This window comes from Periplaneta americana, chromosome 9 (assembly GCF_040183065.1).
Source record: "Periplaneta americana isolate PAMFEO1 chromosome 9, P.americana_PAMFEO1_priV1, whole genome shotgun sequence".
Lineage (NCBI taxonomy): Eukaryota > Metazoa > Arthropoda > Insecta > Blattodea > Blattidae > Periplaneta > Periplaneta americana.
Window position 1 is genome coordinate 133,670,314 of NC_091125.1, and position 23,285 is coordinate 133,693,598.

At 33.6% G+C, this 23,285-nt stretch overlaps 1 protein-coding gene across 3 annotated transcripts in view; it reads right to left on the reverse strand.

Annotated features, from left to right (window-relative positions):
- The window catches only part of alpha-Man-IIb (alpha-Mannosidase class II b), a 1,305,824-nt gene that overhangs the window by 181,823 nt on the left and 1,100,716 nt on the right, over window positions 1–23,285 (reverse strand). For all 3 annotated transcript variants that reach the window (XM_069835935.1, XM_069835933.1, XM_069835936.1), the window contains one exon: window positions 12,208–12,380. In XM_069835935.1, coding sequence (XP_069692036.1) covers window positions 12,208–12,380 — 173 coding nt within the window. The remainder of the gene's footprint in view (window positions 1–12,207; window positions 12,381–23,285) is intronic.

Below are 23,285 nucleotides of genomic sequence, written 5' to 3' on the forward strand. Positions count from 1 at the left end.
GAAATGAACAGGGAATGTAACACGTATGGGTGAACCTAGAAATGATTATAGAGTGTGATTTGGGAGATCTTAGAGAAAAAGACGTTTGGAGAGGCCAAGGAGTAGGTGGCAGGATAATATTAAAATAGATTTGAGGGAGGTGGGATATGATGGTAGGGACTGGATTAATCTTTCTCAGGATAGGGACCGATGTCGGGCTTATGTGAGGGCGACAATGAACCTCCGGGTTCCTTAAAAGCCATTTGTAAGTAAGTAGTAATAATATGAGAAAGAGAAAAAATCCAAGATCGTGCAAGAAAGAAATTTAACATAATATTTTAGCAGAAATCGGAGTTTCTGTCCAATTATTTATGAAATGGTGATAATAATAATAATAGTATTATTATTATTATTATTATTATTATTATTATTATAACAACAATTATAATTTACACTTCCTCAGTGTTTTCGATTTTAAGTGACAGAAATCATCTCCTACGGGAAAGAAACAATTTACAGCAACTCTAATAAATACCTAACTGCATGTGTTGAATTGTAATGTCATCTATTAAAACTAAATTAGCTTCACTTTATCGCACTCCACAAAACCGATATGTAACATCCGCTAGATTACATGTCAATGGAATCTTGCGTTGTATCTTAGCAATCGCGTTCTTACAGCTTATCAACTTCCTCGCTAATAAGAAAAGACTGCAGTTTTCCTCCTCATTACTTACAGAAGCCGAAGTATATGAGGTCTGACTGCTGAGGGTTGCGCCCGGGAAGCAGGCAACACGTAACTCATATCCGTGTTGTGTGACGGTAAATTTCGAGAGACATAAATCAGCCAGTGGCAAGCCTGTTTTGGCGCAGTGCCTGACACTACAGATTACACACACGTTTCTGATTGCCCGTTCTTTATATCGTTGGATATACCGCAAGAAGGACTTTGCGCAAGGGATGAGCAGGTCGTATTACGAAACGGGTCAGGGAAGTAGCCTACACAAGTCGGCAGGGCTTCATATATTTCCCCCCGCCCCAGGTGGTCCACAGCTGTTGAGAAGCTACGAAATACCCATGCGCTTATTATTTCTACTTTGCCATTAAACGAAGGATAGATGAAGGAAGCCTATTCTCAGATTAAAAGGAAAAGTCACTATCGGCATTACATGTCTTCGTAAAGGACTCCTCCTAAACTTTGTGTGTGTATACGTATAATAAATTCACACTGCAAATGGGTAAACACACGGTGAAACTGGTAACAAATCACTTTCATAATAGAATTAGGGCCTACAATTCCTACTTATGGCTTTTAAGGAACCCGGAGCTTCATTGACGCCCTCACATAAGCCCGCAATTGGTCGGGAGCAAGATTAATCCAGTCTCTACAATCATATCCTACCTCCCTCAACTCCATTTTAATATTATCCTCCCATCTACGTCTCGGACTCCCCACAGATTTTTCCCTCCGGACATTAATAATAATAATAATAATAATAATAATAATAACATAATAATAATAATACCAACAATGATAGTAATAATGATAGTAATAATAACAGCAATAATAATAATAGTAATAATAATAATAGCAATAATAATAATAATAATAATAATAGCAATAATAATAGTAATAATAATAGCAATAATAATAATAATAATAATAGCAATAATAATAGCAATAATAATAATAATAATAATAATAATAATAATAATAATAATAGAAACGAAAAGAAGCATTTGAAATTTGGATATGGAGAAGGATGGAGAGTATGAAATGGAGACAGAATAAGCAACGAAGCTGTGTTGGAAAGAGTGGATGAAGAAAGAATGATGCTGAAACTGATCAGAAAGAGGAAAGGAATTGGCTGGGTCACTGGTCGAGAAGAAACTGCCTACTGAAGGTTACACTGGAAGGAATGGTGAATGGGAGAAGAGTTCGGGGCAGAAGAAGATATTAGATGATAGACGACATTAAGATATATTATGGGTCATATGCGGAGACAAAGAGGAAGGCAGAAAATAGGAAAGACTGGAGAATGCTGGATTTTCGGTGCAAATCCTGCCCTTGGGCAGAACACTATGAATAATAATAATAATAATAATAATAATAATAATAATAATAATAATACTTATGGCTTTTAACGAACCCGGAGGTTCACTGCCACCCTCACATAAGCCTGCCATTGGTCCTTATTCTGAGCAAGATGAATCCAGTCTCTTCCATCATATCCCACCTCCCTCAAATCCATTTTAATATTATCCTCCCATCTACGTCTCGGCCTCCCCAAAGGTCTTTTTCCCTCCGGCCTCTCTACTAACACACTATATGCATTTCTGGATTCGCCCATACGTGCTACATGTCCTACCTATTTCACAAGTCTGAACCTATAATTCCTAATTATGCCAGGTGAAGAACACAATGCGTGCAATTCTGAATAATAATAATAATAATAATAATAATAATAATAATAATAATAATAATAATACAAATGGTTTTTAATAAACCCAGAGTTTCATTGCCGCCCTCACATAAGCCCGCCATCAGTCCCTATCCTAAGCAAGATTAATCCAGTCCCTACCATCATATTCCATTTTCCTCAAATCCGTTTTTATATATCCTCCCGTCTACGTCTCGGCCTCTCCAAAGGTCTTTTTCCCCTCAGATCTTCCAACTAACATCTATATAGAGTTCTACATTCACCCATAAGTGCTACAAGCCCTGCTAAAATCAAACGTCTGGATTTAACGTTCTAAATTATTTTAGGTGAAGAATACAATGCGTGCAGTTCTACGTTGCGCAGCAGCAGCAGCAGCAGCAGCAATAATAATAATAATAATAATAATAATAATAATAGTAATAATAATAATAATAATAATAATAATACTAATAATAATATAAGAAAATCTAAGCTACAAGGAGCATCATAAATGAAGTAAAGGAAGTATTAAAGTAAACCCAATTTGTCAACCTATTTAAGTAGCCTACATATCAACAGATTTATTACATGTGAACTTCAGAATTGTAGAGACTAAATTAAGCATTTACACATATACCTAATTATTCATTTGCAAATCAGTTTATATAATTACGTATCAACTTAATTACATGTGAACTAATTAATTACACATTCACTTAATTAATTACACATCTACTTAATTAATAACATGCCAACTTAACTCACTGATGTACATAATACTTTAAATTACCATCAAATAATTAAGTATGTAATTTTCGCATCCAATTAATTACAAATAATCTCATTAATTATATCACATCGACTTAATTAATTACTCATCCCCTTAATTAATTACATATCAACTCCATTCGCTAATTTGCGTAATACTTTATATAGCCTTTAAATTTCCCTAGGAAAGGAGAGAAGAGGTCTCAAAAGTTAGTGGAGGTAACTCATTCCAATTTTTAATAGTGCTATTAAGGAAGTAATATTAACCGACATCTGTTCTCTGCCGTCTAGTTTTGATTTTAAAATCATGATCACCCCTACCATAATAAGATCACTTTTCTATTCTACTCCTGCTATTTGATCCATATAGGTCCTATACAATGCGCATGAAGTCGCTTTCGCCTAGTTCCTAATAGTTTCCATTCTATTTCGGTAACAATTTCCTCGTCATGTAAACTTTTCCCTTAAAAAATCCGGTCGTTCTCCGCTAGACTCTTCATAATGAATTAATTTGATCTGTTCTATAAGGGTCCCAACGTGCTGCTCTACATTCTATCATAGGACATACTGAGGACACTTCGATTAGTGAACTGTGTTACTAGTCAGCCTTGTATGCAGTGGAGGGGGAAAGGACTACACTACTCCATTATCATCAGTGACGCCTTATTCGCATAATTTATGAGATTGTAACTAGTCTTCGGACAGTTGACTGAACATACATACGCCTACATTATAGCATACTCATCAAATGATCTTTAACTCAGTAACGCTCTTTATATGTCTACACATCTCTATGATAGTAAAAAGCTTCGGGTTTTGGTACATGTTTATATGAACTACTTTCTTTTGAATTTAACAGCGTATTTATACATTGACAACAAAAGGTTTTCCTTACATTTTTACTATACCATGCAGGCTTTGCTTAATGGTAAGTTTTAGTAGCCATGGTAATATTTTACACTGCAAAGGGGCTATTCCATATGAAATCGATCAGTAAAAAACCTCGCATTTTTTTAGACTCTACTTTTTTCCCTATTTATACAAAGTGCTGAGGAGAGTGCATTTGCAAAAACATACTATCGAAAGTCAAACGGTTTGCGTATTATTGAGCGACAAATTTAGCGTAGGTTAGAAAAACAAGCATCTTTCAGCGCTCAGAACTCTGGAACCATTTGCTGCAGAACATTGAACTGGAGCTCATTTTGAAGCTGACCTTTAGTAGGTTATGTTAAGAAGTAAGCCTTATTTTTATTGTATACAGAGAGACAGATAATCTGATTTAACTTACTTTTAGGCGTTTTGCCAATTTGTAAAAATGTAAAAAAAATATTGAGAAAAAACCTTGCATTATTAAGAGGGATTCGGCATTGTTTGCTTAGTGATATGGCAATAAGTTTTGAGGGTATTAAATATATTATTTTCACACGCCTAGACTTGAACGCCGCAGTACCGCACGCACTGGCCGAGAGCTGAAGACAAGCAAGCGTTGGGCGTCATTTTGCTCCTGTGTTTATGAAAACCTGTGATAAAGCTAGCACAGCCATGACTGCTAGATGACACATCACGTGTTTATGTCTCCTGGCCTTGCTTACCTCCGCTATCTCCCGCCTCACAGTCAGCTGGTTAGTTCACGCGCGTACTATTTATTTTATTTATTTGATATTTTCAATACTTTCTTATCAACGTACCACCAGTAAAAAATGTGTTTATTTGTACTTTCAATGCGGAATCTAACCATATATTTTAAAAATAATTTTTCCTTGGCAAAGGCGTCTTAATGAGGATAAATCTAAATTTCTCCATTTCCATAACAAGTAAGAAAATCTGTTTATATGTCAATATAAACTTTAATTCCTCAGCATCAAAACAAGCCATGATTATGATCATTGGGTGAAAGGGTTTCGGAGCTACAAGACTTTAAATTTGCTAATTTTATGAAAATACGATACATTTAAATATTTTAAATTTAAACACTACGAAGTTCTGATGCCTCAAACTTTGCACAAAGCATTGTATCACTGTTGTCTACGGACAGAAAAAGTTTCATTGTATTTAAAAATTGCAAGGTCAATTTTCTCTATATTTCGGTCGATTTGAGATGGAATTGCTCATAGGTACAATCAGGACATAGTTAAAAATGCAAAGAAAAAGTTTTTGATCCACTTTATCTGTTGCTTATGTATTAGCACAGTCTAGTATAGACAGTCACGAAGCTTGAGTTAATGAGGGTGCTAGGAACAATAAACTGTGCAGGTACTATTTCGCATTGTCTGTTATGAGGCTTATAGTAGCGATCCTAGTGGTTAGCAACTATCTATGGATGCATATTTACTACGTATTGAACTTCGTGACTGTATATACTAGACTGTGGTATTAGCATAGTTAAATTGAGCGTTTCATGGCAACCACACTTACGTATTTCATGAATTAATAGAACACTAGCTGTAATTATATGTTGCAATGTTCTCTTATTAGTTCAATGGTAACCACATACACACATTTTATATAATTTTAACTGAATATGATCCATTATGTGTTGGTTTACCTTGTGTATCTTATCGGTCAGCACATAAATATGGTCACAGTGTATTGAAATTTTATGTAATTTTAATTTGTTATAATAGTTGATACTTGTACAACGTTACTGACATATTCCATACATTTTAAATTGCTTTTAATACTTGACATATGCATAACACACTTGTATAATAGTGCACTTGGTTTAATTTCATGCACACCTGTTAAACAACTTTTATAAAAATTTTCATTTGGCATGTTATGATCTGAAGATGACTCAATTGAGTCGAAAACGTTTATCAATTAATAAAATAATATACAAATAGCATTTAAGTTATTTCGTCACACATATACGATAAGATAGACGAATCCTTTGCTTTTAATTATTTAATACTGTATTTATTTATTGATTTACTTGTTTATTTATTTATTTTCTTTAGTTTTTGTGTGTAGAATGTGTCAAGTTAATTCTGATTGTGAGTATTCTGGAGTTACCGTAACATAATCAAAAGCTGACTCAGTAACGCTTTTCGTCCCTCTATACCTATTTCCGTCAGTGAAACGTTTCTGTTCTGTATATATGTTTTATTTATTTTATTGCTAGTAAGTTTGAAATGAATACAAATTAAAAAATACAATGAAAGATAAACTAGTCCACTCCTGAATGAGTAAGACTCGTGCTCAGGAGGGGGTTCCAATACAGACAAAAATAAAATTAAAATTGAGGAGTGACTACAGATTAAATAGCGTTTAATATGTTTAAACCCAAACTATAAATCCAATACAATTTAAAAAAAAATTATTAGTTTGGAGGGGATTCGTGGTTGAAATATTATTGGAATAAAATTTGTTTAATAATCTGGGACCTTGACTCATGCTATGATAAAAAGCTGCATTGGTTTTACATTTTGGTTCACACAAACGCAGAGAATTCATATTTTTAGTTCTATATTTATGTATATAACTTTCAAAGTTATTAAAATTTCTATGAAAATATTTTAATAAAATAAAATAATACATTTGTTTAATGTTGAAAACTTTGATATGTTTAAACAACAATTCAGTTGGATGATCTTTCTGCTTTTTTAAACAAATTTTTAATACTTTTTTCTGTAGTAAAATTAACGCATAAAGGTTGGATTTATAAGTTCCACCCCAACCTATGATACCATACATAAACATAGATTGAAATAATGCTAAATAAATTACACGTGAACAGTTAAGTGACAAAATATTTATTAGAATGACAAAGTAACAATGTTTTACGTAATTTATTACAAATATAATAAATATGATTATTCCATTTTAAATTATTATCAACTATATGATTATATGAACTATTTTTAGTATCATTATTGTGTTGAAAAATCCCTCAAGTTATGTCAGAGTATTCTGGAAGTACCCTATAACAAGCAAATCTAACTGAGTAACACTCTCTATACCCCTACACATATCTCTGCCAGTGAACGCTTCGGTTTTGGAGTTGTGTTGATATGAATTACTTTCGTTATTATTTCTGTAGGAGTATTTTGGAGGTACCCTACATGAAGGGTGATTCACGAGGATATAACGCCACTTACAGAGCTTATTTCCAAAGACATTCTGAGCAAAAAGTCACTCAAACATGAGTCTTATTCTCAATCCTGTCAGCGTTACACTAATTTGAAGTTGTTTGTAAAATACCTTTTTTCTTTGGTTTTAAGGGTAAAAGAATATTACAGATAGAGAAATAACTATTCAGAAATATCATTTCTTTAATTGGCTAGTTCTATGAAGCGATGAAAGAGTAATGGAACTGAGAAAAATTCTCTCCGGCGCCGGGATTTGAACCCGGGTTTTCAGCTCTACGTGCTGACGCTTTATCCACTAAGCCACACCGTATTCCACCCCGGCGTCGGAAGAATCGTCTCAGTTTTTTAGGTTCCAACTCTTGGGTTCCCTCTAGTGGCCGCCCTCTGCACTACGTCATAGACATCTATGAACCTAGGACCGAAATCCACATATGTGCTGAGGTGCACTCGTAATGAGTGACTAGTTGGCCGGGATCCGACGGAATAAGCGCCGTCTTAAATCACGAAGTGATTTATGCATATAATAATATATAGTTCTATGAAGCTAAAAATGTGTTATGAACTCCTTAGTTGCTTAGTACAGATTTTTTTTTCAATTTTTAACTAAAAACTACATTTTTCTTACGCATTTATAATAATAATTGTTACATATCACACGACGTCTAGCAACTTGATTCTTTACAGTTCAGTTTTTTACCCTTATGTACAGTCTTAAAGAGTTTACAAGAGTGGCGTGATTTGTAACGAGTGTGATAGGTGCGTACGAATAATGTAAATTTTTATACATCTTGATTACACAACTTTTAACACTGTATCACTTCGGAATATGTATGATGAGACTTTCTTGTGTTAACTTTTAACGTACCTTGTTTACATGTTTCGACCTATTTATGGGTCATCTTTAGACAACAACAAACACGCAGACAACATCATATATTGGCACAGATACGTAGATGACATACTAATACTATACAAAGGAAACAAAAGACAGATCCAAAACCTGCATCAACACATAAACAAAATACACCCAAAGCTACACTACACATTAGAAATTGAAAACAACAAATCCATAAATTTTCTAAACATCACAATAACAAAAGTACACAACAAACACACATTCAAAGTATACAGAAAACCCACAACAACAACAACAGCACATACACAACACATCCAACCACCCCACACAACACAAACAAGCTGCATTCCGAACAATGGTACACAGACTACTCAACATATCAATGAATCAACAGGGTTACAACAAAGAACTAAACACAATCAAATACATAACACAAGAAAACGGATACAACCCCAACATAATAGACAACATAATACGTAAGACAAAACATAACCACAAAAAACAGAAGAATACAACACAAACACAAGAACACAAAAAATACATCACACTAACATACGAAAACAAAAACACACATAAAATTGCAACCTCATTCATGAAATTAAATTATAACATCGCATACAGAACAAATAACACTCTACAAAAACATCTCAACACACAAACAACACAAACAAACAAATACAACCATACAGGCGTATACAAACTCAAATGTAACACCTGCAACAACTTCTACATAGGACAGACAGGCAGATCATTTGAAACACGTTACAAAGAACACTTCACAGCCATAACAAAATTACAAAACACCTCCACATATGCAGAACACATCACAAATGCTAACCACGCTTACAGAGACATCAACACAGACATGGAAATACTGCACATCCAACCAAAAATCCAGAAACTCAACACACTAGAACAATATGAAATATACAGACACACGAAAACATACCCCACTGATATTCTCAACACACAACTCAATTTCAAAACACATACACTCTTTGACTCTACACTACGAACGCAACCTCACAGGAAACAAGAGGCGCCAAGACAAACAACGACCGTTCTGAAGATGACCCATAAATAGGTCGAAACATGAAACAAGGTACGTTAAAACTTAACACAAAGTCTCATCATACATACTCCGAAGTAAATTTTTAGTTAAAAACCGAAAGAAAATTTCTGTACGGAGCAACTATTGAACTCACAACACATTTGCAGCTTCAGAATACTAGTAAATTAAAGAAATGAGACTTCTGAATAGTTTATTCTCTGTCTGTAATATTCTTTAACCCTTAAAACTAAAGAAAAAAGGTATTTTACAAGCAACTTCAAATTAATGTACCTCTGAAAATTTGAGAATAGGACTCATGTTCATATGATATTTTTTGCTCCAAATGTCTTCGAAAATAGGCTCCGTAAATGACGGTAACTCCTCGTTAATCACATTGTATAAGCAAACTCTTTGTACAGTTATGCCCTTTTCCCTCGAAATATGTAGTATTTTATCTTACGTATGTATACAAAATAAAATGGATCTCGCTATCCGTATCTGCCCTTTGGTGTACAGATTTAAATTAAGTTCAGGCTCAAAGAGAAGGCGGATGTACTGGCCGCCCGGCCAACACACACAGAATCGCCACGTATGTACATTCAGGCAGTTACATCCCACGAAAATCTAATTAAATTATTCATTAATTAATTAGAGCTCATACTCGTTGGCTTGACCGGACGTCCGCCATTACAGCATACGCGTAATACGGTTACACGGTGTGATTATAGAGAACCTTACACGTTCACGAGGAAGAGGTGCGGTCAACTGTACTGACCAATTTCCTGACTTGACTTATTAAAGTTGATCTCCGCAGACAGAGATTAGCAAATAGCCACCGAGCGAACGGAGTCTTCTGCAGACTTTTAGCCAACAGAATACATTTAAATTAACGAAATTCGCCAGTAATTTGGACCAAGATAACCGCTTCCACAGAACAGAAGACAAATCTTATTATTCTTTCTGTCTTCCTTTCTCTGTGGGCTTAACTTTCCTCTTTTCCATCTTAAACGCCAATGCGTATAGGGGAGGGAGAATAAATAAATCACATACTAGACCGCTAACAAGTGCGGGCCTCCCAGATCAAGGGATTAGCATGACACAGAATACCGCAGAGACATCCCAGGACAATCACATGACAACGGACAAACACCCAGTTCTGTGGACGGAAGATAATTGCTCTGGCCGGGAAATGAATCTCGGGTCGCTCGGTTGCGAAGAGCACACGCTATCCACATACCACAACGACTGGCTTATTTTATTTGGCGTTAAATTACTTGTAGCGACAAGAAATTCACAGCGGAGGGGAAATTTATAGATTCTACACATCCCCACAAACCATGATCATAACAGAAGTAAATACTGATTCACTCACATGAAATATAAAGATTTTCTTATTAATATACTGATGGTAGTTGGTTTTAAGTAGTATTGCTATCTCTTTATTACTCTGTAATTTGTCATTTATAGCTACATTTTATATCTTTTGGTTATGATATCTATATTTATCTATTCTTCATTATTCTCTATTTTGTATTTTTCATTTATATCTGAGTCTGTGTCTTTTATTTATGTAGTATGTATTTGTCTGTTTCTTTTTCATTTCTATTTACACTTGTACCTTGCATTTGTATCCGTTTTATCTCTTTTTCATTTTATCTCCAATTTTATGTTCTAAGCAAATATTTGTACTGCCTATTGTAATTGGGTCTTTGCCCTTGTTAAATAAATAAATAAATAAATAAATAAATAAATAAATAAATAAATAAATGAATAAATGAATGAATAAATGAATGAATGAATAAATAAATACATAAATATATAAATAAATAAAAATTAAATAAATAAATAAACAAATAAATAAACAAACAAGTAAATAAATAAATAAATAAATAAACAATTTCGAGGTAAAAATTGTTCCGCGGTCGGGTATCGAACCCGAAACCCTTGGTTAAATGTTCTAAAGTTCCGGGTTCGATACCCGGCCCCGGAACAATTTTTTCCTCTAAATTATTCAAATAAACTTTACAGGCAGTTATACTTGAAAGCTCGATTTGCAAATAAATAAATAAGTAAATGAATAAATGAATAAATAAATAAATAAATATTTCCAACTGGTCAAGCTGTGACGTCGGAGCGCGTTTCCCCTATCGGAGCAGATCTCGAAGAACACGTGAGGGAGGGTAATAATGTGTCTCCGCTAGTTAAACATTTCTATCCCTGCCACTGTCCCTCCCCATAAATTGCCCCTTTTATGCTTCCCCTCTCAAGGAGCTCGAGAGCAGAGACGTGTGACGTCACAGAGTCGGCAGTTTTAAATACCTGTCTCATATCAATGGTGGCCTTGTTTTATACTGTTATCATTTAACTTCGTTCATTTAAAATAAATGATATTATTGTATAGATAATAGTTGGTGTTATGCCTTTTAATGTGAAAAATTATAATATTACAGAAATTCCTTTCATAATTGGAACATTGCATCAGGAGTGAGAACTATTCCGCACATGCTTCCTTTCAATTTAAGCCATGTCTAAATTATAAAATGGGTGAAATCTCTAAGAGTGGGTGAAGAAAGAATAATGCTGAAACTGATAAGGAAGAGGAAAAGGAAGTGGTTGGGACACTGACTAAGAAGAAACTGCCTACTGAAGGAATGGTGAATGGGAGAAAAGTTCGGGACAGAAGATGTCAGATGAAAGATAACAGATGACATTAATATATTAAGATCATATGTGGAGATTAAGAGGAAGGCGGAAAATAGAAAAGATAGGAGAATGTTGGTTTTGCAGTGAAGGTCCTGCCCTTGGGGCCAAGAAACTGTGAATGAATGAATGAATGAATGAATGAATGAATGAATGAATGAATGAATGAATGAATGAATGAATGAGAAAAATCAATTAATACTGAAACACTGAAACTGAAAGTTAATCAGGGCTAACGGGTTCCAAGCTGGTTACCTGAATAAGTAAGTGCGCTGGTCTGATACACATATATCTTCAAAATTCATTAATTATTGCCATCAAATCAGGTATAGCGTGCGTACTCACCTTTCCCACCACTGCGAGAAGAAGGAGACCTCGGTCCAGATGAAGGTCATGTTGCGGAAGTGCTGCAGTTTGTCCACCATGTTGTTGAGGATGTTACGCGTCTGGTAGTGGTAGTAGCTCTCGTACGTCTTCACCCAGCCCGGATCGTTGTGGGAGTGAGGCACCAGGATTACCTGCAACCAAAAACATGTTCGTTAAGATTTAACATTACAGTGTGAAGAAACGATATATGTAAATGGCAAAAGGCATACAAACTAGATGAGTGAATGCACGTAGATTAATGGCCAGCTTCTCCAAGTAATTTTTAATATGATGTTGGCGTAGGCTTCCGCGGCCGGTATTCGTGGGTTGTGGGTTTCCGGGCTTCTGCCTCGTCGTCTCGGTTGCTAGAGCTGACGTTTCGTCCACCCAGCTGTGGCCGTCCTCAGAGCTGTGGATGGCCACAGCAAGATGGTCGAAACGTCAGCTCTAGCAACCGAGACGACGTGGCAGAAGCCCGGAAACCCACAACCCAATGTTTAGTTCCGCTTAACACTTCTTAAATTAACAACCTGTTTATACTTAATATTTTGTTAATGCGCTTTCCATTTCTTCGACATAATTTTGTTTAAAGTAACCAACATTTAACTATAATATAACATTTCTTTACACTATCTTAACTACGCAACAGCTGTTGGTAATGATTTTGCATTTTTTTGTATTTATTTTGCTAATAATTATAACATTATATATATATATATATATATATATATATATATATATATAATTTGAACTGGTAATGGAAATTACGGGAAAACGGCTGGACGGATTTTAATAAATAACCCCTCATTTTGAAGCTTGGAACTCAAAGTTTTTCGGAAAAATAGTAGTTTTCAGTGAAAGGTCAATTTTAAACGTAATTTTCCTATTTTCCAAAATCCACCTGTCGTCAGTTTTCAGAACTAGCTAATAGCATTCACGGCCGACTTGATATACACTTCGCTTTTTTGTAAAGGAGGAGCGAAGCGAGCATCAAGTCGGCAGTGTTGCATTTCAGAATAAAAGAAAAAACATACTACAGCAAACAATATTACACGAAGGCCATGATCTGCAAGAATGCTGACATATTTAGAGCTCAAATTAAATTGGTTATTAAAAACTTAACTTACTAAAAATAATTTACAGGTTCGATTCTGTGGTGTGTAATTTTATGGGTACAGCTGTGTATTGGATATTAAAAACTACAACACTTGAGGTGGTTTGATGACATTATTACCATTAGAAATGAAATATTATTGTAGTTAATGCCATGATGTGACTATTTTTAATTAATTATACATATTAATGCTATATTGATGATATTAAAGTGAAACGTTTCCTAGAGAATAACTTAAATTAGATTTTGATTTCTATATTTTACTGAGTGGCGGCTATATAGTATATATAGTATATGTTACTGAAAGCTATAAAACTTACGTAAGATAATAATATGATTAAACATCAAATATTTTTATAATTATTAATCAAGTGGAGTTGGGTCTTTTTCATATATTTAATGGCGGTGTGGTGTAGATATTTATATGCGTGGTTCTCTTCAGTATCGGCTCGAGAGAGTATCTTTCATTATTATGAAAGCAAATAACTTTCATAATGTCTGGTGTTCTTCGTTGAAAATAAATCTGAAAAATGTTTATTTGAACGTCTAATGAACTTAGGTCGCAGTATTTGCTGCACAAGCCACTAGTATAATATAAACAGATAAAACTTTAGCTCACTTTAAGACAATTCTTAATAGATTGAAATATTATTACGGTATTTAAATTCTGTATTGTACAGTAGTGGGCAAAAAAGAAAAACCGGACTGACCCTTGTAGCTGATTTTAGAGCCTTGTTCACTCGAGAGTACGATAGACTGGTAACTAAGACTTTCGTGGTTTGAATCCTGCCTGGGAAAGAAACTTTTTTTGTGTACCTTATTCAAGTTTATTCCCAATAATTTTCGATTGCAGCGATATTTTACTACTTAATTAACTTATTATTCCCAGAACATGAATTTTACCACACACTCTTATTGGTATCAGTAACGATGTGTTTAAGTTTCATCTTGATAGACTGAGTCCGTACTTTATGTATTATTTAAATTAGAAAATTAAATCTTCATACTTTCAAAAATTTTCATCTTCCACAACTTTTAAGAATCATGTCTAAATTTCTTTAAAATACCTTTGATCTCTTTAATGAAATTAAATTAAATTAAGGAAATACGAGCTTAAAAGTCTGCATATAATTTGAACCTAACGAGTGCAGGCTTTTTAAAGACGACGTAATTAACGACACAACCGCCATAGAGTTCTAAAACTTCGTCAAAGTGCATAGCAGGCATCACATCTATGACCAAAAACTATCAAATTTTCACCCATCTTCTCCCTTAAGTCACTACCCTGTTCAATTTCTGAAAAGGACCCTATTTATTCCTATCTCGACCTGTATATTTCAAGATTTTCGATTAGAAATTTCCCCTCCACTCAGTGAAATCGTTAATCTAATTTCCCTTTCAGAGTTGAGAGTACACTTGTAATAGTAGATTTTTCAACCACGATTTCAACTGGAAAGTTATTCACCATCAAAATTCAAACAGGCGAGAAGTGGTCAACGAATTTTGTTCGGAGCCCTCTATCTTCAGGGTCTCTTTGTTTCGTAAACCTACAAAACCTTACTTTACTTTCGTAGAAAGCCATGCAAAGCTTGTATCGTCCTTTAAATTCAATTGCCCTACGTAGGATTCGAACGCGCTAACCTCGTATCAACAGCCAACATGGCAATCGCGAAACCACCGAGGATAATAGACTGCACAAGTAATAAGTACAGTAACAGACGTTAAACGAGAGGTAACTACTCGTATGGTAGGTAACATGGATGATCGAGAACTGACAGTGATAAAACAAGTGAGGTTGAGTTTGTTCAGTCGTCGTAGAGGTTGCGCGGTGCGAGTTGAACAGGTGGCAGCACTTGATATTGTTCAGAAATAAATGACGCCACTCGACGCGTCCAGAAAAGTTTTTCCTGCCACGACAAGTTCTTTTCTTTTACAACTGGTGTTACGGAGGACGTGAGAGAAAACTAGTTGTGCTGTCCCTGGGGAGGGTGCGAGGGGGGGAGTTAATAATTCAGGACGATCGATGTCATTAGCTGCAAGTTAACAACACCCTCGCTGCGGAAAGGCTCCATCCGAGCGTTCCGGCTAGTCTTCACGTTATAATTCAGTCATTCACGGATCCATTCACCCGCCCATTCACGATTCATTCACCCACCCACTCACGGATCCATTCTCCCACCCATTCACGGATCCATTCACCCGCCCATTCAAGGATCCATTTACCCACACATTCAAGGATCCATTCACCCACACATTCACGGATTCATTCACCCACCTACTCACGGATCTATTCTCCCACCCATTCACGGATCCATTCACCCACCCATTCACGGATCCATTCACCCACCAATTCACGGATGATCCATTCATTCACTCATTCACGGATCCATTTACCCGTCCACTCATGGATTCATTCACCCATCCATTCACGGATCCATTCATCCACCCATTCACGGATCCATTCATCCACCCATTCACGGATCCATTCACCCGCCCATTCATGGATTCATTCACCCAGTCATTCAGTCACCCATTCACGGATCCATTCATCCACCCATTCACGGATCCATTCACCCACCCATTCACTGATCTATTCACCAGCCTATTCATGGATTCATTCACCCATCCATTCACGGTTTCATTCACTCATCCATTCACGGATTCATTCACTCACCCATTAACGGATTCATTCAAACACCCATTAACAGATTAATTCACACATCCATCCACAGATTCATTCACCCACGCATTCATGGATTCATTGAGCCATCCATTCATGGATTCATACACTCACCCATTCATGATTAATAACCTATCCATTCATGGAATCACTCAACCATCCATTCATGGATTCACTCACCCATCCACTCATGGAGTCACTCACCCATCCACTCATGGAGTCACTCACCCGTTCACTCATAGATTCATTCATCCATCCATTCATGGATTTACTCACCCATCCACTCATGGAGTCATTCACACATTAACTTATGGATTCATTTACCCATGCATTCATAGATTCACTCAGCCATCCATTTATGGATTCACTCACCCATCTACTTATGGATTTATTCACGCACCCAACCACTCATTGATTCATTCACCCATCCATTCATCGATTCGTTCACCCGTCCATTCATGAATTAGTTTACACTCCATTATTGGATTCTCCTAATCATCCATTCATGAACTCATTCACCAATCATTTCATGAACTCATTCACCAATCATTTCATGAACTCATTCACCAATCATTTCATGAACTCATTCACCCATTCATTCATGAACTCATTTATCCATTCATTCATGAACTCATTCACCTATTCATTCATGAATTCATTCAATTATGTTTCATTCAAGAAATCATTGACCCGATCATTAATGGACTCATTCATTAATTCATGGATTACTTCACTTATTCACGTATTGATTACTTCACTCATTCATGGATTCATTCATTGTTATTCATTAATTTATTCAGTCATTCTTTAATTCACGCATTCATTCGTTCTATCAATACAGATAAGACTACAAACAGACAAATTAAAAAAAATAACAAGAATGTAAACGAAGTAAACGAAACAAAATATTTTTATTATCGGTATGTAATGCTTAAAATTATAAATTAAGACTGTAGATAAATTTTCATTACAGTAAAATGAAAATATTTGTTATTCAACAACTGATGAATTACCTATGAATCGAAGAGAAAGTAAAGGTGATAATATAAACCAAAAGATACACGAATGTGCATTCTTGCAAATACTCTTGGAACTTAGACTATCTTAACATCTGTGTAAGTTCCTAAGCATAAAGGCCATCTGTCTCACTTCGAATACGCCGTCTCACTTAAGAGAGGTGAGAAAATTCTGCAACCTATGAATTAATTTTGTTATCGTATTCTTTAAACATAGCATTCCTCAATGTATCCAAAACCTCTTGTATTCATTAAAGAATTCGCTTACCATTTACTAATTGTGTGTGGAAAATGTGAACACTTGAATGGAATGTTGCACTAAGAGACAATGGTGAGTACTTGGAAACCGTAATTATGGGTAAATACGCATCCTTCGTAAATTGCTATCCTGTGACGTGTCATGTGAAGCAAGGTAGTGCGCATACAGTTCTCTGTACAGTACTTACTCAAGCTCGGGAGCCCTGCAAATTATCAATAATCTTTCATTCGAGCTTAAATTTCGCAAACTTGCAGTTATGGAGTTCCCCACGGATCAATGTTAGGTCCATTACAGTTTCTAGTTAATAGTAATGATTTAGTCTCAACCATAAATAATTTATTCCGTTTAAAAGTCTCTTTGGAGGGGAAATTGGTTTGTTTAGTTACTGAGAGGGCTTGAAGCATTAGAAGCCAGTGTTCCTCCATCAGCAGAATTAATTAGAACCTGCGGACATATCGGCTTTAAGGCTCCAGGTTCATTCTTATTCATAGACCAGCATGCATTTCACGTAACAATTTCCACTCCAGAGTGCCTCACAAAGACATCCAGAAACAGAGAATAATTAACAGAGAAGGAGAGACGAATAAAGCTTTGCAAAGACAGTAAATAATAAACAGATTATGAGATAGGAGAGAGGAACGCAAACAGCGTCTGTCGTGTTTTGACTTGGGGACGTTCAGGCGCGGGGCAAGAAACAGGGTGCTACGTAGAGGAACAGCCGATGCGTTTGAAAATAAGACGCTGATTTAATTTCTGTTTGGTAGGTCTTGGGTTCTAATCCCTGACACCGGAAAACGTGAGGTTGTCAGTAGTTCAGTCACGTAACTATCGGACCAGGATTCGTGGAAGGTTTTGCTAGGAATACTTAGATCTTTTCTGCCATTTTTATTCTCTTGAGCGAAGGGGAAACATATAGATGTTCAACAGATATTGTAACGTGTCTTTTGTTCAAAATAATTGTGGAAATATTTTATACAATTATTTAAATTTCACGGGCTATCTTCTTCGCTTTAGATGTAGTTCAGTCAATGACTTCTCGCCAAGTGCCGGACATTTCAAAGTAAGACTTTGTCCCGATTTCTGTTTCGTAAGTCACGAGATCTAACCTTTGATACTGAAAAACGTGAGGGCGTCAGCAGTTCAATCACGTAACTATCGGACCAGGATTCGATACCGGGGAGATTTCTTCTTTGTAACTTAGAAAAAAGACCGAGAAAGGTTTACTCGAAATACTGAGATCTTTCATATCATGTTTAATCAATTGAACAAAGCGAAAGCGGTTAAATATCGAACAAATATAATAACATGTTTTTATAGAAGAGAATTGTGGAAATATTATCTACAAATATTTAAATTTTGCGGGACATCATCTTCGCTTCAGACGTATTTCAGTTATGTCTTCTCTCCAATGTTGCGATGTTAGCCAGTCTTCTAAGATTTTAAATCTACAAAGACAATATCAGAAAGTATTTCGGAAATATTTAGACTTTCTATATAATTTTTATTCGATACAGCAGCAGTTTCAGATTAATAACAGCTTCAGGCCAAGTAGAACGCGGTTGATCTTAGACAGATTTGCTTGTGATATTTGTGGGGTACAGAGAGATTCAGAAAAGTTCTCGTCCGAATATTTAGGTTTTCCGCTCTATTTTATTTGGGTGGTCATTAGTTTAGTCACGTGATGGTTTCTTACCAAGCTGAAACCTATATCGATTCCTGAATGTTGCCGTGAGATATTAAGTTAAAAAACGTGGGGATGATTCCTCGAAAAATTTCGACTCCTTCTGTTATTTCTGTTAAATGATACTGTAACTCAACCCGTGATGTCTCATGAAGGGAACAAACTCCCATCCTGGAATAAATTTGAAAGGCTTTTGACGTAAATAGAGCATGTTTCTTTACTTCTTCTTCCCCTTGACCATCGCTTAGATCATTGGCCTGTTTCGAAAAAGTTTTCGTTATTTTAATCTATCAATCTTGACAAGGAACGACCTATAATTTTATTTTAATGCTAAAGTTCGTAGCGTTTTTTCACTGTGTCGTAAGTTTTTATTTGAGATGAACAGCAAAAGAAATTAATAAGTACCAAGGTTAATAGCCTATATTCTCCCACATTATCTAACGCTGGAATAGTTTTTAGATTCTGCGTCTGAAGAAATCTGCTGGTTTGGAGTTAAAGAAGTTGTCAAGTCAAGTTTGTGAAGCATATTCGTTATCAAAGGAGTTCCCACGACTATTGTTGAATAGAGAACGGGAAAGGTGGCAATGTGGGTGCGAAAGGTGCCAAAAATTTGACAGAATTAATAGCTTCGATATTTTATTATACACGGAATTCGCTTTTAATTCTGTAATAAGGTTAACATGCCAATGTTAGTGGTCACAGCTACAATCAAATTATATAATATAATATATTATTAATATAAGATGAATATAGAAAAATAAAATAAAATAGGAATAAAAATTAAAATCACAGCTACAATGAGATTATACAATATAATATATTATTAATATAAGAGGAATATAGAAAAATAAAATAAAATAGGAATTAAAATTAAAATCACGGCTACAATGAGATTATATAATGTCATATATTATTAATATAAGCGGAATATAGAAAAATAAAATAAACTAGGAATTAAAATTAAAATCACAGCTACAATGAGATTATATAATATAATATATTATTAATATAAGAGGAATATAGAAAAATAAAATAAAATAGGAATTAAAATTAAAATCACAGCTACAATGAGATTATATAATATAATATTAATATAAGAGGAATATAGAAAAATAAAATGAAATAGGAATTAAAATTAAAATCACAGCTACAATGAGATTATATAATATAATATAATATTAATATAAGAGAAATATATAAAAATAAAATAAAATAGTAATTAAAATTAAAATCACAGCTACAATGAGATTATATAATATAATATAATATTAATATAAGAGGAATATAGAAAAATAAAATAAAATAGGAATTAAAATTAAAATCACAGCTACAATGAGATTATATAATATAATATAATATAATATTAATATAAGAGGAATATAGAAAAATAAAATAAAATAAAATAGGAATTAAAATTAAAATCACAGCTATTATGAGATTATATAATATAATATAATATTAATATAAGAGGAATATAGAAAAATAAAATAAAATAGGAATTAAAATTAAAATCACAGCTACAATGAGATTATATAATATAATATAATATTAATATAAGAGGAATATAGAAAAATAAAATAAAATAGGAATATAGAAAAATAAAATAAAATAGGAATATAGAAAAATAAAATAAAATAGGAATTAAAATTAAAATCACAGCTAAAAATGAGATTATATAATATAATATAATATTAATATAAGAGGAATATAGAAAAAATAAAATAAAATAGGAATTAAAATTAAAATCACAGCTACAATGAGATTATATAATATAATATAATATTAATATAAGAGGAATATAGAAAAATAAAATAAAATAGGAATTAAAATTAAAATCACAGCTACAATGAGATTATATAATATAATATTAATATAAGAGGAATATAGAAAAATAAAATGAAATAGGAATTAAAATTAAAATCACAGCTACAATGAGATCATATAATATAATATAATATTAATATAAGAGGAATATAGAAAAATAAAATAAAGTAGGAATATAGAAAAATAAAATAAAATAGGAATTAAAATTAAAATCACAGCTACAATGAGATTATATAATATAATATAATATTAATATAAGAGGAATATAGAAAATTAAAATAAAATAGGAATTAAAATTAAAATCACAGCTACAATGAGATTATATAATATAATATAATATAATATTAATATAAGAGGAATATAGAAAAATAAAATAAAATAGGAATTAAAATTAAAATCACAGCTACAATGAGATTATATAATATAATATAATATTAATATAAGAGGAATATAGAAAATTAAAATAAAATAGGAATTAAAATTAAAATCACAGCTACAATGAGATTATATAATATAATATTAACATAGAGAAGAATAATATCGTACGTGAATAAAGTAGGACAATATTTATGAAAAATATTTATTCCGAAATTATGGAATACAAACATAATATAGGCTGATTAATTTATACATATAGGCTATAAATTTATAAAATCAAATTGAAGACATTAACACGTTTCTAATTTTCTTAATAGGCCTGTATGTTAGTGGGTTACATGTTCGAAGTTCTGGATGTAATTTAGCTAAAGATTAATGCTATGCTTTACACTAGCAAATGTGAAACTTTTAGGTTCTAATAATGTTGAATTATTATTTCCTCTTGTGTCAAGATTATGTGCCTGTAATATAAACATTACGATTTTTATGCTCGACCAACCCGAAATGTAGTAATTATACACCTGGTAGCAGTCCTTTAATGCATGTCATTAAAGTACACCTACTCATTAAAGTACAGGTCTTCAGCCAATCACAAGTCAGTTTTGTACCGTTATATTGATTATTCTCGGATATGCAATCGACAGACAATTAGCGAAAAGTCACGGAGACTGGAAATCCAATGCTGTCGCAGAAGGTTATGTTCTGTTACTATAATAATTAGCGTTAATTGAAAATAATATTAAAATAAATTCAATTTGTCATCTCGTTTTTCAATTCTAAATAAATTTCCAGGTTATATCAGACTAATGTTCATTCTTATTCTGTGCCAAGGTCAATGACATTCGGCCTCGGAAAAAATCAATACTTTCGCGTCTGCGCACATCTCACAATTCAGGTCAGTTCGCACATAACCATAAAAAGACCTAATTTTCAATACTTTCAAGTTAGAAATATGGTCAAGCATAAAAAGTATGAAACTTGCCTATAATGGTAATTAAGACGCTCGTATGAAAATTATGAAACTCGCTTGCGCTCGTTTCATAAACAATCATACTTGCGCCTTAATTACTAACATTATAGGCTCGTTGCATAATGTACTATTATGATACAATTTTAACAGAGTATATTTATAAATTTGTTCAATATTAAATACATTAAATTTAGTATAAATTAATTTATTTTGATAATCGAAACGTTTCTTCAAACAAATTTAGGCATTTTAGTTCGTGGTTACGAAGTCGGACATTTTGAATTCTCGTAGTTTTTGTCGTTCCAGCAACAATGCAGTTGCCTTCAGATCTGTTTCCATTAATGTTTTAGATGACAGTGAATGCGATCACGCACTGTATGTGCAAGCAGAATATCGTAATATGTAAGTTTACGAATTTTATGTGTAAGATAGGATTGTTGTGTGTAATTTGTAAGTTGTCTTGGAAAACGTTTCTGCTTATTATAAATAGTTAAACGGAAAGCAATTTCAGTGTTTTGTTTGGGAAGAGTAAATTATTGCTTTACGTTACGTGCACTGCCACTACGTTAGCTTCCCTATTTCGCGAGTACTGAGAAAATAGCTAGTTTAATGACAGGTAAAGTTGGACATGCCTGAAAAATACATTGTAAAGGCAAGGTCTTTCTTAGATTTTTATTTCTATAAGAAAATTGAGAGGCACATTTTAATTAACACACACATTTATTCAGAAATGCTTAAATGTAACCGTCTTTAGGTTTTGTATGTTTGTAATCATATTTTCAGTTTGAAATCAATAAATATGCTTTTAAAAAGCTTCTATTTTTTCTGACATCATCCTATAAGAGAAAATCCATTACGTGTATGAAAGTATGAGTGCCCGACTTCACCCAGAAAGGGTTGGAATAGTGGAAAACTACAGGGTGATCCGTTTGGGTATGAATAAAATAAAAACATTGTTGATTGTCATATATGGAAACTCCCATCTTTTAATCATAATATAACCAGCAAGAAATTTTTCCTACTATCGTAATATCTTTGTAATAATAAATTAATATTAACCATACCCAAACGGATCAGACTATATATATAGTTTTTTAAAACATAAGTTTAAACTACAATATATATATATATATAT